Source organism: Babylonia areolata, chromosome 4 (genome assembly GCF_041734735.1).
Source record: "Babylonia areolata isolate BAREFJ2019XMU chromosome 4, ASM4173473v1, whole genome shotgun sequence".
Classification (NCBI taxonomy): domain Eukaryota; kingdom Metazoa; phylum Mollusca; class Gastropoda; order Neogastropoda; family Buccinidae; genus Babylonia; species Babylonia areolata.
Window position 1 is genome coordinate 29,732,961 of NC_134879.1, and position 17,500 is coordinate 29,750,460.

A 17,500-nucleotide genomic window follows, 5' to 3' on the forward strand; every position below is an offset into this window, starting at 1 on the left:
AACATGGCGGGTTGAGAGAGAGAGAGAGAAAAGAAAGAAAGAAAAAAAAAGAAACAAAAAATAACAGGACATATACAAGAAGACAAAGAGAAGAACAGGAGGAAGCGAGAGACAGACAGACAAATTGGAATGAATACAGAGACAGGTAGAACGGAAGAGTGACTGAGAGACTGAGAGACAGAGAGAGACAGAGACACAGACAGACAGACAGACAGACAGGGACAAAGAGATATACACACAGACAGATCGAAATGACGACAGAGACAGACAGAATGGAAGAGTGACTGACAGAGAGAGACACAGAGAGAGAGAGGCAGAGACAGAGACAGAGAAACAGACAGACAGAGAGGAAATGGAGGGTGGCGGAGTGTGCAGGACAGTCCGGAAGGGGAGTATGAGGAGAGGGGAGTGGGAGGGGGTTGGGGGGGGGGGGGGGGGGGGGCTGAGTGGAGCGGAAGAAGCGAAGACTCTGGAAACATGGGGCGTTCAGAGAAGTGCGCACACATTGAACGCTCCAATACTCCCCCACCACCTCTCTCTGTCTCTCTCTGTCTCTCTGTCTCTCTCTCTCTCTCTTGTCTCTTTTACTCCATTACCCTCCACCACCTCTCTTCCCCCACCACCTCCCCCTCCTTCTTCCTTTATTGCGCCCCCACCCCCCTTCTCCCCTCTCAACCATACAAGCACATTAAAATCAATGCGCGGGTCCTTGTGGGAGAAGGAGAAGGGGGGACAGGAGGGTAGGGGTGTGGGGGTGTGTGGGGGGGGGGGGGTCGGCGGAGGGATAAAGTGTTTTAATTGACGGGTGACACAAACTGCACAGACGCGCAAAGTCTCTCTGTCTTACATTGCAAGAACAAACACACACATACGCACAAAGTCTGTCTCTCTGTCTTACATTGCACGAACAAACACACACACATACGCACAAAGTCTGTCTCTCTGTCTTACATTGCACGAACAAACACAAAAAACGTACGCACACTAAGACGGCAAGAAGAAGTGAAAATAGCTGGTGTATATGAACGAGGGAAGAAATAGAGAACAGAAGTTACAGAAGTGAAAAGAACAGAGAGACAGAGACAGAGTGGTGGGGTAGGGGAGGGGGGGATTATAGGAAAAAAGAGATGTGGGAAATGGAGAGACGACCACCCATACAGACCATAAAAAAGTAAGCTAAAGATTAAACTTCTTCTTTTTCTCCTTCTTCTTATTCTGCGTTCGTGGGCTGCAACTCCCACGTTCACTCGTTATGTATACGAGTGGGCTTTAACGTGTATGGCCGTTTTCACCCCGCCATATAGGCAGCCATACTCCGCTTTCAAGGATGTGCATGCTGGGTATATTCTTGTTTCCATAACCCACCGAACGCTGCCATGGATTACGGGATTTTTAACGTGCGTATTTGATCTTCTGCTTGCCGTATACACACGAAGGGGGTTCAGGCACTAGCAGCTCTTGCACATATGTTGACCTGGGAACCTCAGACTGAAAGTCCAACGCTTTAATTAACCACTCGGCTATTGCGCCCGTCTTTAAGATTGAGCGGAACGTTGCACAATACGAACCGATCCAAATCGTTCCTCTTCCTTTCAAAAGCCTCTGCACGACAAAAGCTCCCTGTTTAAAAGCTGAACGAGGGTGGAGAGCTGGGAGGGGGAAAGGAGGTGTGTGTGTGGGGGGTGGGGGGTGGAGGGGGTTGAAAGGCAGAGGGGAGTGGGGGGCGTGGGGGCATCCAAAAAAAGAGCTGAGGGATTTAACTGATCAGACAGAAAACGAGGAACAGAAGAGGATGAGACAGAGACAGACAAAGAGAGAGAGACGGAGAGAGAAAGAGAGAGAGAGGGGGGTGACAACGACAGAGAGGGAGAGAGAGAGAGAGAGAGGGAGGGAGACAACGACAGAGAGGGAGACAGAGAGAGAGGGAGGGAGACAACGACAGAGAGGGAGAGAGAGAGAGAGGGAGGGAGACAACGACAGAGATGGACAGAGAGAGGGAGGGAGACAACGACAGAGAGGGAGAGAGAGGGAGGGAGACAACGACAGAGAGAGAGAGGGAGGGAGACAACGACAGAGAGAGAGAGAGAGGAAGGGAGACAACGACAGAGAGGGAGAGAGAGGGAGGGAGACAACGACAGAGAGAGAGAGAGAGGGAGGACAACGACAGAGAGAGAGAGGGAGGGAGACAACGACAGAGAGAGAGAGGGAGGGAGACAACGACAGAGAGGGAGAGAGAGGGAGGGAGACAACGACAGAGAGAGAGAGGGAGGGAGACAACGACAGAGAGAGAGAGAGAGGAAGGGAGACAACGACAGAGAGGGAGAGAGAGGGAGGGAGACAACGACAGAGAGAGAGAGAGAGGAAGGGAGACAACGACAGAGAGAGAGAGAGAGGGGAGGGAGACAACGACAGAGAGAGAGAGGGAGACAACGACAGAGAGAGAGAGAGAGGGAGACAACGACAGAGAGGGAGAGAGAGAGGGGAGGGAGACAACGACAGAGAGAGAGAGAGAGGGAGACAACGACAGAGAGGGAGAGAGAGAGGGGAGGGAGACAACGACAGAGAGGGAGGGAGACAACGACAGAGAGGGAGAGAGGGAGGGAGACAACGACAGAGAGGGAGGGAGACAACGACAGAGAGGGAGAGAGAGAGGGAGGGAGACAACGACAGAGAGGGAGAGAGAGAGAGAGGGAGAGAGAAAGAGAGGAAGGGAGACAACGACAGAGAGGGAGAGAGAGAGAGAGGGAGAGAGAAAGAGAGGAAGGGAGACAACGACAGAGAGGGAGAGAGAGAGAAAGGGAGACAACGACAGAGAGGGAGAGAGGGAGGGAGACAACGACAGAGAGAGAGAGAGAGACGGAGAGAGAGAGAGAGAGAGACAGAGAGAGGGAGAGAGAAAGAGAGACAGAGAGAGGGAGACAGAGAGAGATGGAGGATCAGATTAACGGTAATGAACCCTACCCCTTCACAGCGCTTTCCTCCGAACTTCTCCACCCTTCCTCTCCACCCTCCTTCTCACAACCCTCAGCAACTCTCCCACCCCCCAACCCCATCCCAACCCCTCTCCCCAACCTCCTCCCATTCTGTTTCGTTTGTTTATGCCCCAGGACTGGGTGGAGGAAAAAAGCATGTCAGTTGCTTACCTCATTTCCCTGGTTAAATAAGATTTCGTTTCATACCCCGCCTCTCTCTCTCTCTCTCTCTCTCTCTCTTATGCATTAAGACTGAGAGAAGAGCACTTTCAGCCCTAAACAGAAATATCAGCCTTGTGCTTTTCATTTAGTTTACTTGTTCTCAGTGAGCTCACTGTGTATTAAGTGGATTGTTTTCGTTCTTCCTATTTTATTTTTTTTAGTTAAGCTGTGTGTGCAACACGTGCACCCAAAATGTATACAGGTCGGTGACCTAACATTAAAATTCTTGCGTTCTTGCGTTCTCTCTCTCTCTCTCTCTCTCTCTCTCTCTCTCTCTCTCTCTCTCTCTCTCTCTTCCATCACAGAGCTTTCTGACTCTCTGTTTTGTCTCCGTTCCCTCTCATCGCTCCCTCTACTTTTGTTCCATGTTCCTAGAATCATAGATATCTCTGTCTCTTAACATCACGCACAACACCAACAAAGTACAACCGCACCCACATCCTATTATCATTATCACACCAACGCCAGACCACACAGCACACCAATACTTTATACACCACCCAACCATCCCCACCACACACTAATTCACCTAGCCCCCTCCCCCCCCCACGCCCCCCACCCCCACCGGCCCCCCACTCCAGCAGAAACCAAACAACAACACAATAACAACAAAAACCTGCACTCCACACCACACTAACATCCTAACCATCCTCCCTCACCATACCCCCCCCCCCCCCGACCCCCTCCCGACCGCCCCCAACCCCCCAAAAAACACACACACACGCACACAAAAGAGCCCATGGGGCTGAAGGGTTTAAGTGGTCGGACAGAAAACGAGGAGCAGAAAGGATTGGAAAGTTGGTGGAGACAGAGACAGAGAGAGAGAGAGAGAGACAGGGAGACAGAGAGAGAGAGGCAGACAGACAGACAGAGAGACACAGAGAGAGGGAGACGGAGAGAGACAGAGAAAGACAGAGAGAGAGGGGGAGAGAGAGAGAAAGGGAGAGAGACACACACAGAGACAGAGAGAGACACAGAGAGAGAGACCGAGAGACAGACACAGAGAGAGACAGAGAGAGAGGCAGACAGACAGACAGAGACAGACAGTGAGACAGAGAGACAGAGAGAAACATAAAGGCAGACAGAGACAGACACCAACCACAACCCCTACTACTACTACTACTACTACTACACACACACACACACACACACACACACACACACACACACACACACACACACACACACACCCCTCCCTAAACACACATCCCCACTCTCAACACAACACAACACAACACAACACAACAACATCACAACAGAACAACGACACCGGCACCACCACCACCACCACAACAACAACAACACCACCACCACAACAACAACACGACACCACCACCAACAACACCACCAATAACAAACAAACAAACCAAAACCAACACACACACACACACAAAAAAAACAAACCTCCACACATACCTGCAGAAACGAGGGGTGGTCGGTCTCCTTGAGCACCTCGATGCAGAACTGCAGCAGTCCAGTGGTCCTGTGCAGGAGGGCCGTGCAGTCCGACACCTGCTCCTTGAGGGTGGAGATCTTGAGGGCCCTCTCCTCCTGCACGCTGGCCAGCAGCTCCTGCTTCCGCTGCTGGATCACCTCCATCAGGGCGTCACACTGCGCCACCACCGTCTTCTCGAACTCGGCACAGTTCCCCTGTTCGTTGTTGTTGGAAGTGAATGAGAAAGAGGATTTAGAGCAGTTGAGAGACAGGGTTTTTGACTCACTTGTGTAAACAAAGTGAGTCTATGTTTTAACCCGGTGTTCGGTTGTCTCTGTGTGTGTGTGTGTGTGTGTCTGTGTGTCCGTGGTAAACTTTAACATTGACATTTTCTCTGCAAATACTTTGTCAGTTGACACCAAATTAGGCATAAAAATAGGAAAAATTCAGTTCTTTCCAGTCATCTTGTTTAAAACAATATTGCACCTCTGGGATGGGCACAAAAAATATTAAAAAATGAAGCCTAATTATATGCAAACTGCATTTACTGTTATATTTATATTTTTTGTATTCTCTAAACTTGGCACTTTGATCTCATATTCTGACCCAACAACAAGAGCAGTCATTATTATCATTTTTTGTTCAAACAGGAACTTCTTTTGCTAAGCATGGAAGTTTTATTTATTTTGCAAACGTTTTGGTGCAGGTAGTAAAAAAAGGAAATTATTCTGTAATTAATGCTAGGGGACTTAATTTGCTTTAAACTGATCTTTCTCATCTTAAACATTACATTTTGAAATTATACTCAATACATAAAAAGCTTGGATTTTTTTTAAAGTGTATCACAAGTGAGTCTTGAAGACCTTGCCTCTCTTGTAATATGAGTATATTATTATCATTAGTAGTAGTAGTAGTATCATTGTTATTATTACCATTGACGCAGTTCCACTGTGTTTTGGAATGGAAGTGAACGACAACAGGACTTAGAGAGAGGGGGTTTGATACGATTATAGTAGCAGCAGCAGTAGCAGTAGTAGTAGTAGTAGTAGTAGCAGTAGTAGTATCAGTGTTATTATTATCATCGGCGCAGTTGCACTGTGTTTTGGAATGGAAGTGAACGGGGACAGGACTTAGAGTAGAGGGGGGGGGGTTGATTCGAGTATATTAGCAGTAGTAGTAGCAGCAGCAGCAGTAGTAGTAGTCGTAATAGTAGCAGTAGTAGTATCAGTAGTGGTATCATTGTTATTATTATCATCGGCGCAGTTCCACTGCGTTTTGGAATGGAAGTGAACTGGGACAGGACTTAGAGTAGATGATATGAGAGTAGTAGTAGTAGTAGTAGTAGTAGTAGTATTGGCGCAGTACCCCTGTGGTTTGGGATGGGAGTGAACGGGAACAGAAATAGAGTAGGGAGGGTTTCATATGACTATTATTATTCTTATCACTATTATTATTGTTATCTTTTGTGCAGAACTATGACTCTCAAACCAGGAGGCAAAAATTGCACTGGCTCTTAGTGCTGCAACTTTGGGGGCCAGATGGCCTTTGGGAACCATCCCAACGCCGATTGTCTTAAACTAAAAACCCTCTTGGCCGAGAGAGTGGGGGATGTATGTAATTTGGGCAAGACACTCCCTCTCCGCTGTAATCAAATTCTAGCCCAGATAGTCGGGACAGCCGTCATCTCCTCTGCTGTTCTGATGGTCATAGTCGAACACGACTGACTATCATACATATTCTTCTTCTTCTTCTTCTTCTTACTATCATTGTCATTATTATCATTGGTATTATCATTAGGGCCGTTTCTTTGTCGTTAGATTTTGTCGGAAAGTGTATCGTCGTCGTCGTAGTAGTAGTAGTAGCAGCAGTATTTGTATTTGTATTCCTTTTTATCACAACAGATTTCTCTGTGTGAAATTCGGGCTGCTCTCCCCAGGGAGAGCGCGTCGCTACACTACAGCGCCACCCATTTTTTTTTGTATTTTTTCCTGCGTGCAGTTTTATTTGTTTTTCCTGTCGAAGTGGATTTTTCTACAGAATTTTGCCAGGAACAACCCTTTCGTTGCCGTGGGTTCTTTTACGTGCGCTAAGTGCATGCTGCACACGGGACCTCGGTTTATCGTCTCATCCGAATGACTAGCGTCCAGACCACCACTCAAGGTCTAATGGAGGGGGAGAAAATATCGGCGGCTGAGCCGTGATTCGAACCAGCGCCCTAAGATTCTCTCGCTTCCTAAGCGGACGCGTTACCTCTAGGCCATCACTCCACTTCAGTAGTAGTAGTAAGTGGCAGCATGGCCATCTCAGGCTGAATATTATTCTCCTGTCATGTGCTGATCATCACTATCATCATCATCATTATCATCATCGTCGTCGTCCTCGTCGTCATTATTATCATCATTGTCATCATCTTCTTCATCATCCTCTCGAGTTCAACGCTGTACCATTTTAACTAAAATGGCCATCATGAACAAATTCGTCCTCGTCGTCATTCGTTATCATCATCATCATCATCATCGTCGTCATCGTTGTCGTCGTAGTCGTCTTGAGTTAAGGAGTATATCCCTCTCGTAAATAGATCATCAGCAACTAAACGATCATCGTCGTCATCATCATCATCACCACTATCACACCCTCATCATCATCTCCAAATCAGCAGGGTTCCTTTTGAGTAAACTCCTTATCATCAACGAAAACATCATCATCATCATCATCATCATCATCATCGTCGTCGTCGTCGTCGTCGACGTCGTTGTCGTTATCATCATAATCATCATCATCCTGAGCCCAGCGCTGCTTCCCTACTATGAACTGATCACCATCAATCAAACTATACATCAACATCATCATCATCATCATCATCATCAACAACAACAACACCATCATCAGCTTGGAGTCGTTCTTCTGCGTAAACTGAGCGTTATTAACAATTATCAATCATCACAATCCTCATCATCCTCGTCATTAATATCGTTATCATCAACTTGAGCTGGCCATCGTTTCCCCCATGTCATAAACCCATCAGGATCGCCAGACACGCGCGTCTGTTGCTTCCAGTGTGATTAGCGAGCGTGCGTCCAACCATCCATAAACAATTAATTAATGGAAATGGTTCTGTCTGCCTGCCCGCCTGTCTGTATGTCTGCCTGTTTGTCTGACTGCCTGTCTCTGTATTTGTCTCTGTGTCTGTCTCTGACTCTGCCTGTTTCGATCTCTGTCTCTGTATATGTCTCTGTATCTGTCTTTCTCTGTCTGTCTGTCTGTCTGTGTAATTTCTCTGTATCTGTCTGTATCTGTCTGTCTCGGTCTGTCTGTCTCTGTATATGTCTCTATATCTGTCTGTTTCTGTCTCTGTGTTTTGTGAATGTTGTTGAGTATTGTATTAGCTACTTTTTGGTTGTTTTGTGATGTTGGTTTATCGTGTCAAGTCATTTTCTTTCTTTATTTTCCTGTATGACCCCCTTCAGCAAGGGGTTTTGGCCTTAATCTGAATAAAAGATCGTTATCGTTATCGTTATCTGTCTGTCTCTGTATCTGCCTGCCTCTGTGTGTGTCTGTCTGTCTCTGTGTCTGCCTGTCTCTGTCCCTGTATCTGTCTCTGTCTGTCTGTCTCTCTCTCGTTCACTCGCTCTTCTCTCCTTCCCTCTTTTCCTTTCTACATAAAAAAAAATTAAAGAAAAAGATATAAACAAGTAAATTACGAGCGCTAGATGGGGTCCCGAAATCAAGGGAAGCAAACGCAGTGCCAGAGCTTCATTGAGACAGTCTGTTATGAAGAACACCACACGATGTGGCGCCTTCTCAAGAGCAGTCTACGACAAATCAACTGTTAACACTGGAGTTCCTCTCTTTCTGGATATGTTTGTCGTCTGTTTGAGAGATGTTATATACAGTATTTGTCTGGAGTTCCGTGTTGCGCCTCTCTTCTACTTGCTTTGTCTGCCTTCTATTATTGTTTCCTCTTTCTTAATGGATTATATATTTAAGGAAAAAAAAAAAAAAATTTGCTCTTTCTTATTTCCCTACCCTTTCTTAATCTCTGTTCGTGCTTTTTTCGTTCTGCTTTGTTTCTGTTCCTTAAATACCTTCTTTTCTTCTAAGGTCTCTTTCTTTCTTTCTTTCATTTTCATCTTCTTCTTCTTCTGCTGTTATTGCTCATGATAATGACCGATTTGTCAAGGTGTGTGCGTATGTATATATATATATATATATATATATATATATATATATATATATATATATAATAAGCAAACAAGGTGCCCGTGCACTAAGGCTGCACCGAAGGAATCGGAACTGTGACCTACAAGACAGCCAGATAGACAGACAGACAGACAGACAACTGACAACGACAACAGGAGACAAAGCACACACACACACACACACACACACACACACACACACACACACTATGCGGAAGTCCGTCCGTCCGTCGACATCCTGTTTATTGGTGCCCATCTCGCTCCGTCCCGCTCTCCTCAAATACCAACAGGTTAGCACAACACGCGCGAACTTCGAACTTCGCCTCTACCCGACAAACACGCGCGTGCATGTCGAGACCCTTTGACCTCTTGCACTTTTGACTAGGATAATAGTGGTGGTGTCTGACGAGGTTTGAGGGAGGAGGGGGACCTCGGGGGGTGGGGTTGGGGGTTGGGGGGTCGGGGTGGGTAGGGTTGGACAGCCCGAGTGTATTCTTTTCTTAATTCATTATGTTGATATTCAAGCGCGCGTGTGAACGCACACACGCGCACACACACACACACACACACACACACACACACACACACACACACACACTCTCAACACGCGTATACACGCTTTCGTGTACCGATTTTCAAAAAACAAAACAAAACAAACAAACAAACAAAAAACAAAAACGAATACACTACTGAAAAAGTTTTTTGAAATCTTTTAAACCCTCTCTCTCTGTGTCTCACTCTCTGTGTCAGCAGCTTTCTGACACTGTATTGATTCAAAAGCCATGAATTTTTTCCCTTCTTTTAAATGTTCCTGTTGATCTTTTTTCCCCTCTGCATTTCGTATAATTTGTTTAAAAGATGTATAATAAAAATCAGAGAAAGGCTGCCCTAAGAAAAACATTACAGGCAGACAGGGAAGTTTACTGGAATTAAAACCTCCCCCTGTTTCCCAGTCCAGGGTAACGTTACACGAGCGATCTTGTTTTGTATTGTACTGTACTGTATTATATTGTATTGTATTGTATTGTATCGTGATTTTTTTTCTTTTCTTTTTTTTTCTTTTTCTATTTTCTGTCTTTACTTCTTTCTTTCTTTCTTTTTTTCTTTTCCTTTTTTTTGTTGTTGTCACAACAGATTTCTCCAGAGTGAACCTTTGCAGAACGTAGCAGCGTCGAGTTTCCTTAGGGATAACAACTGTCCAAGGGTCTCCGGACTCTCCGAGGGTCTCCGAGGATAATCCAAACGTTGAGCAAACTTACAACTGCCGGCTAAAGTCGCTCATGCAACGAAGCCCTGTTTCCTTTGTCCTTGGTCCCTAAAACAGAGCGGGTGATCATGAAGAACGGCTCAACTCCACTGCCAGGCTCAACTTTACCCTTTTTCTTCTTCTTCTTCTTCTTTTTTTTTTTTTTTTTTTTTTTTTGTTTTTTTGTTTTTTTGTTTTTCCTTTACTTTTCCTTTCCTCCGCGTCTCTTCCTCTCTTCCCCTGCCCCCCCCCCCCCACCCCCGCTCACCCAACCCCACTCCACCCCACCCCATCCTACCCCACCCCACCCACACACTGCGTCCCTTCGTCTTTCCTTTTCTTTCTTTCTTTCTTTCTTTCTTTCTTTATTGTTTATTCATTCCTAACGCTTTCCGACTTTTCTTTCTGTCCTCTTTCTCTTTTCTTCTATTTCCTGTTTCCTCTGTACCATTGTTTTTCTGTTTTGTTTCGCTCTTTTTTTTTCATCTTTTTCTTTCTTTCTTTGTTTCTTTCTTCTTCTTCTTCTTCTTTTTAAACCCTTTCTTCTTTTTTTCCCCCTCTTCCGTTCTACCACCCGACGCAACATTATCAATATTCACCGACACAAACAGGAAGCCAGCTGAGGACGTTTGATTTCTTTGGTCCTCTGGCGATTTTATGGTCGGCCAAATCCCCCCCCCCCCCCCCCCCCCCCATCCCTCCTCCAAAACCTCCCCCCTACCCCTCCCCCCGCACACACCCCAGTCGGACCCGACATCAACGACGGCAGCAAAGCCAAATCCTATTCCCTCACCGCCCCAGGTTGGTTGGGCCCTTCCTTCAATCCGGGGACACCCGGCTTAAGGGGGGGGGGGGGGGAGGAGAAAGAGAGAGAGAGAGAGAGAGAGAGAGAGAGAGAGAGAGAGAGAGAGAAAGCAGCAGCTCTGGCCATGCACTGGGGGGCATGGGCCGGAATCTAGGGAGTGCAGAAAGAGAGAGAGAGACAGAGACAGAATGAGAGAGAGAGAGAGGAGGGGAAGGAGAAGACAGAGAGGGAGAGAGAGAGGGGAAGACAGAGAAGGTGAGAGAGAAGACAGAGAGAGACAGAGAGAGAGAGAGGAAGACAGAAAAGGTAAGAGAGAAGACAGACAGACAGAGAGAAGGTGAGAGAGAAGACAGAGAGAGAGAGAGACAGACAGACAGACAGACAGACAGAGACAGAGACAGAGAGACAGACAGAGCCAAAGTGTAAAGGATTCGACCCGTACCGCACCGCCCGGCAATGCAAGTTAAGTCGGCAGCAGCGGCGGCAATCAACCAAGGGGGGAACGGGAAGGGGGGAAGGAGGAGGGGGATAGGGGGGGGGGGGGGGGGCTGGTGGGAGGGGTCGGGGGAGGGTTGGTGGGTCGGGGGACCCGGCCGGACCGGCCGATCTCATGCATTATTCCCTTGCCTTCTCGGCGCGGAAGAATGTCTCTTCTACTACTACTGCTTTTAATACTGGGGAAGAGGGCTGGGTTCGGTGAGGAGGGAAGGAGGGGGATCCGAGGGGGCGGGGGGGGGGGGGGGGCTGGATCGGTATGGGACCCTGCATCGGCAAGCTGCCGCCTAGGGGAAGGGAAGTGGGGTATGTGTGTGAGGAGAGCATGAAGGGAGGAGGATGGGGGCTGGAGGGGGGGAAGGATGAAGGCAAGTACAGGGTGGGGTAAAGGGGGGGGGGGGGGGGGAGGGGTGGAGATGGAGGAAGAGGATGTCGATGTGAGGAAGGTGGGGAGGTGTTGGAAAGAGGAGGGGACGTGGCGGCAGGTGACACAGGCGACTGATGCAGTCGTTCCGTCATTCATAGCGCATTGATCACACTCTGTTCTGAACCGCTCTTTAATAAAACATCCATTCGTTTGCTGCTGTGGGCTTCTGTATCAGACCGTCGTGTTCAAGGACAGTAACAAATAAATGAATCAATAGCTAACTAACTAACTCAGCCAACCAACCAACCAACTCACTAACCAACTAACTAACTAACTGAACCAATATATTTTTTTTTAATCAGACGTCGTGATAAAGATGAAAACATAAAAAATCAACTCCTATGTTTCAAATTTTCAAACACATGATCTCCACACTCCACTCCGCCGTTGAAGAGTCCGGATGACCCTCAAAACCAACGAGAAGGGGAAACAACTCTGATTCCACCATGTGTACCAAAGAGGACGTCCAGCAAGTGAGAAGGGGAAACAACTCTGATTCCACCATGTGTACCAAAGAGGACGTCCAGCAAGTGAGAAGGGGAAACAACTCTGATTCCACCATGTGTACCAAAGAGGACATCCAGCATGTGAGAAGGGGAAACAACTCTGATTCCACCATGTGTACCAAAGAGAACATCCAGCAAGTGAGAAGGGGAAACAACTCTGATTCCACCATGTGTACCAAAGAGAACATCCAGCATGTGAGAAGGGGAAACAACTCTGATTCCACCATGTGTACCAAAGAGAACATCCAGCAAGTGAGAAGGGGAAACAACTCTGATTCCACCATGTGTACCAAAGAGAACATCCAGCAAGTGAGAAGGGGAAACAACTCTGATTCCACCATGTGTACCAAAGAGGACGTCCAGCATGTGAGAAGGGGAAACAACTTTGATTCCACCATGTGTACCAAAGAGGACGTCCAGCATGTGAGAAGGGGAAACAACTTTGATTCCACCATGTGTACCAAAGAGGACGTCGAGAAAGTGAGAAGGGCAAACAACTTTGATTCCACCATGTGTACCAAAGAGGACGTCGAGAAAGTGAGAAGGGCAAACAACTCTGATTCCACCATGTGTACCAAAGAGGACGTCGAGAAAGTGAGAAGGGGAAACAACTTTGATTCCACCATGTGTACCAAAGAGGACGCCCAGCATGTGAGAAGGGGAAACAACTCTGATTCCACCATGTGTACCAAAGAGGACGTCCAGCATGTGAGAAGGGGAACAAACTTTGATTCCACCATGTGTACCAAAGAGGACGTCCAGCATGTGAGAAGGGGAAACAACTTTGATTCCACCATGTGTACCAAAGAGAACGTCCAGCATGTGAGAAGGGGAAACAACTTTGATTCCACCATGTGTACCAAAGAGGACGTCCAGCAAGTGAGAAGGGGAAACAACTCTGATTCCACCATGTGTACCAAAGAGGACGTCCAGCAAGTGAGAAGGGGAAACAACTCTGATTCCACCATGTGTACCAAAGAGGACGCCCAGCAAGTGAGAAGGGGAAACAACTTTGATTCCACCATGTGTACCAAAGAGGACGTCCAGCAAGTGAGAAGGGGAAACAACTTTGATTCCACCATGTGTACCAAAGAGGACGTCCAGCATGTGAGAAGGGGAAACAACTTTGATTCCACCATGTGTACCAAAGAGGAGTCCAGCATGTGAGAAGGGGAAACAACTTTGATTCCACCATGTGTACCAAAGAGGACGCCCAGCATGTGAGAAGGGGAAACAACTTTGATTCCACCATGTGTACCAAAGAGGACGCCGATAAAGTGAGAAGGGGAAACAACTCTGATTCCACCATGTGTACCAAAGAGGACGTCCAGCATGCGCCTGTGCAACTCATTCTCTCCTCCCAATGTATGGGCCAGACAGGCTAAACCCCCAGCGCAATGTGCGCCGACACAGACTTTGGGGAGGGGGGTGGGGGGGGACGGGTTGGGGGGGATTTTGTCGATTCGCCAGACATCTGCGAGTAAATTGCAGATTATCCCAGATCGTTCATCATCGATTGTTGTCGGGGGAGCGGCGGCGGGCGCGTGGGTTTGAGTGTGTGTGTGTGTGTGTGTGTGTGTGTGTGTGTGTGTGTGTGTGTGTGTGTGTGTGTGTGCTCGTGAGTGCGCGTGCGCGCTCACTCGCTCTCAGGGTATGGTTCGTGTGTGAGCGAAAAAGAGAGCGCAAGGCTGTAGACAGGGTTTGCATTCTTAACACAGAGAGACACGCAGACAGACAGAGACCCTTAGAGACAGACAGACAGAGATAGAGACATAAAAAAAACAAAGAGAAAGGCAGAGGAAGGGATGCAGGGAGAGGAGACAGACACACACACACACACACACACACACACACACAACCACACACACACACACAACTACACACACACACACACACACACACACACACACAGAAAGAGAGAGAGACAGAGAGAGGACAGGGACAGAAACAGAGGGACAGAGAGAGACACACACACAGACGGAATTGTCCGCCCCAGAAACAAAGCCCTGACTATTGTTGAGATTTTTCTTTTTGCAGGAAAGGGAAAAAAAAAAATCCTCAGAACTCCAGGCTTTAATTTTGCGATTGAAAACCGATGTTGTCAACGGGGCAGCATTACTGCATGCCACATGCCCCGCCCCTTCCTCTTCCAAGTCCTCCTTCCCCCACCCCCTTTCCCTCACTTCCTTTTTGATGAATGAACGTGACTGGACGTCGAGTCAAATGTCAAACGTCAGCCTCTCTCTCTCTCTCTCTCTGTGTGTGTGTGTGTGTGTGTGTGTGTGTGTCTGTCTGTCTGTCTGTCTGTCTGTCTCTGTCTCCCTCTGTCTGTGTCTGTGTCTCTCTGTATGTCTGTCTGTCTCTCCCTCTCTGTCTCTCCCTGTGTGTCTGTGTGTCTGTCTGTCTGTCTGTTTGTCTCTCTCTCTCTCTCTCTCTCTCTCTCTCTGCACATGGCCGACCGAGACATGCTTGAATGGCAGCTGTCGACTTGCTCTCAGAGCGCCGTGTACAATCACCAGTCGCGGTTGAGCTCACACACACACACACACACACACACCACACACACACACACACACAAAAAAAAGCAGCGGGCGCATCCTTTGAAGACCCTGTCTCCTCAAGCAACCACTACTTTTGACGGAAAGGGGGACCAGCCGGGGGTTAATGATTTCACAGTTCCAAATTTGATTTCCTAATCCGCCCCCCACCCCTCTCCCTTGGTTTCTCCTCTAATCAGTCCCTCTGTGCCGGTCCTCCCAGTGTCTCAAAAGCGAGATTCAAAGAGTGGGAGAGAGAGAGACAGACAGACAGACAGAGACAGAGAGACAGAGAGTCAAGGAGTAGAGGACCGACCAAGCAGCCAATTTCTCTCAAAAAAAAAAAAAAAAAAAAAAATCAGAGCTTTGAATGTCAAAAGTCTGGAACAGCGTCTAACAAGAAACGCGGGGGGTGGAGCAGGAGAGGGTGGGGGGGGGGGGAGGTGGGGGGGGAGCGGGGAGGGGGGGGGAAGGAGAGAGACACAGGGAGAAAGAATGGGTGGGGAAGAGTAAGACTGAGACAGAGAGAGAGAGGTTGCTTAGTCCTCCACACTTTGACTCTATCTCTCCCTCTCTGAATCAACACACACACACACACACACACACACACACAGAGAGAGAGAGAGAGAGAGAGAGAGAGAGAGAGAGAGAGAGAGAGAGAGAGAGAGAGAGAGAGGATTTTTTTCTAAAGAACCCTTTTGTTGCAGTGGGTTTTTTTGTTTTGTTTTTTCTTCATTAGCGCAAGGTGCATGCTACACGTAGAACCTTGGTTTATATTATAGTCTCATCCGGAAGAGAAGCACCAAGACCATCACTTAAAAGTCTATGGTAGGGAGGTTGGGGAGCCAGGAGGGAAGGGGGGCGGGGGGGGCGGCGGGGGGCGGGGGAGGGGACGCGGGGTGGTAGTGGCGTGGGTTTGGGAGGGAAGAGGGGGGGGGAAGGAGTGAGTAAAAAATCCCGGCCCATCAATGGAAGTTGAATCCCTGGACCATCGCTTCCTAGTCGTGCGTATTTTACCCACTATGGGCAGGCCACCACAGATAATTATCTATAGATCTGCCTGTTTGACGCCAGTCTGTCCGTCCGTCTGCTCTGTCTATCTACCCATCCATCTATATAGCAGCATAAACTGTGCCGTGGCCCAACCTCACCTCCACTCTTCCATCCCTGCTCTCTCTCTCCCTAATGTCTGCGTGGATCTATGTTTCATGACGTATATTAGATTCCTCCCCCCCCCCCGCCCCCCCCCCATCCGCCCACCCCTCCATCCCCCTGGCTACAGGGTTATCTCGCTTCCTGACTACTCCCATCTCAGGCTGCCACTACGGTGGTGGGTATTACCGTGATCGAATTCTGCAGGATACATTCTGGGCTTGGCAACTGCTGACAGGATTCTGAATGTCACGGCTGGTCTGCTTAGATGTTGTTGTTGTTGTTGTTGTTGTTATCATCATCCTCATCCTCATTATTATTATTATTATTTTCTATTATCACTATTATTACCAATACTATTTTTTTTATCTATCTATATATCTTATTCATTCATGTATGTATTTATTTATCAATTTATCTATCTATTTATCCTTCTATTTATTTATTCAGTTATTTTATTTAGTCCGTGTGTTTTGTTTTGTTTTGATCTGTTTTTCATAGAGAGGACAGCTGCTGATTCGGTCGAGGAAGAGAAAGAGGAGAGGGTAGTGAGGTTGGGGAGGGGGTATATTATGTGGAAAGATGAGTGATGCGGGGGGGGGGGGGAGACATCGAGGGATGTGACAGAGCAAGGATGGAAAGAAGATCGCGGGGGAGGGGGAGGAACACACACACACACACACACACACACACACACAGAGAGAGAGAGAGAGAGAGAGAGAGAGAGAGAGAGAGATTCAGACAGAACTTACCATTACGTCCGCCCAAACGTCCACTGACGATCACCCTACTCGTACTCTCCTCGCCTTAAAGAAACACACCCTCCCACGTTTCCCCTATTTTTCATTCTAAAACTACAAAGGGAGAATAGACATTTTAATCAAAAATCAAAATAAATGAAAATCGCCAACCCCCCGCTTGCTCTAAACAGTATTTCTATTTGAAAATGTCACAAGTACAATCAATCGGACAGGACATGTTTCCACTTCTACAACCAGCTTCTCATAATACTACTACAATATCTTTTCTCTTCTCTTTTTTTTTTTTCTTTCTTTTTTAAAACTACTTCAGTCACGCATGCACGGGAAAAACCTCTGGCTGTGTAATTCAGGGTCTCCAAAGTTTGCATTTCTGCACACTCCATGCTTTGCTGACTTTACAAGCTCCATCCAGCTTGTTGCCCGATGTCGCAGTTTCGCCTGTCAACTGTCTGTCACCATTGTTGTGTGGACCTTCACGGTCCCTAACTGAATGGTCACTCGGTCAGCGGCGTTATGCCAATGGTCTAATAATAGAATAGATGGATAGTGCATGCCTTCGTTTCGCCCCTTTGCTAATTGAAGCCAGCGGAAGTGTTCAATCAGCCATTTTGCTTCTCGTGTCAGTACAACGCGAAGCGGTAACTTCATTTTAGTAGCCGGGCGCTCAGCTGGCTTCACGACAAGCTTTCACTTGCTCGCGGAGTTAGTTAAGCTGACATTCCTGTGTGTGCCTCCACAGCAAG

At 47.6% G+C, this 17,500-nt stretch overlaps 1 protein-coding gene across 1 annotated transcript in view; it reads right to left on the minus strand.

The window, feature by feature from the left end:
* The window catches only part of LOC143281646 (E3 ubiquitin-protein ligase TRIM9-like), a 189,087-nt gene that overhangs the window by 113,680 nt on the left and 57,907 nt on the right, over positions 1-17,500 (minus strand). Inside the window, exon 3 of the mRNA XM_076586893.1 lies at positions 4,611-4,844. Coding sequence (XP_076443008.1) covers positions 4,611-4,844 — 234 coding nt within the window. The remainder of the gene's footprint in view (positions 1-4,610; positions 4,845-17,500) is intronic.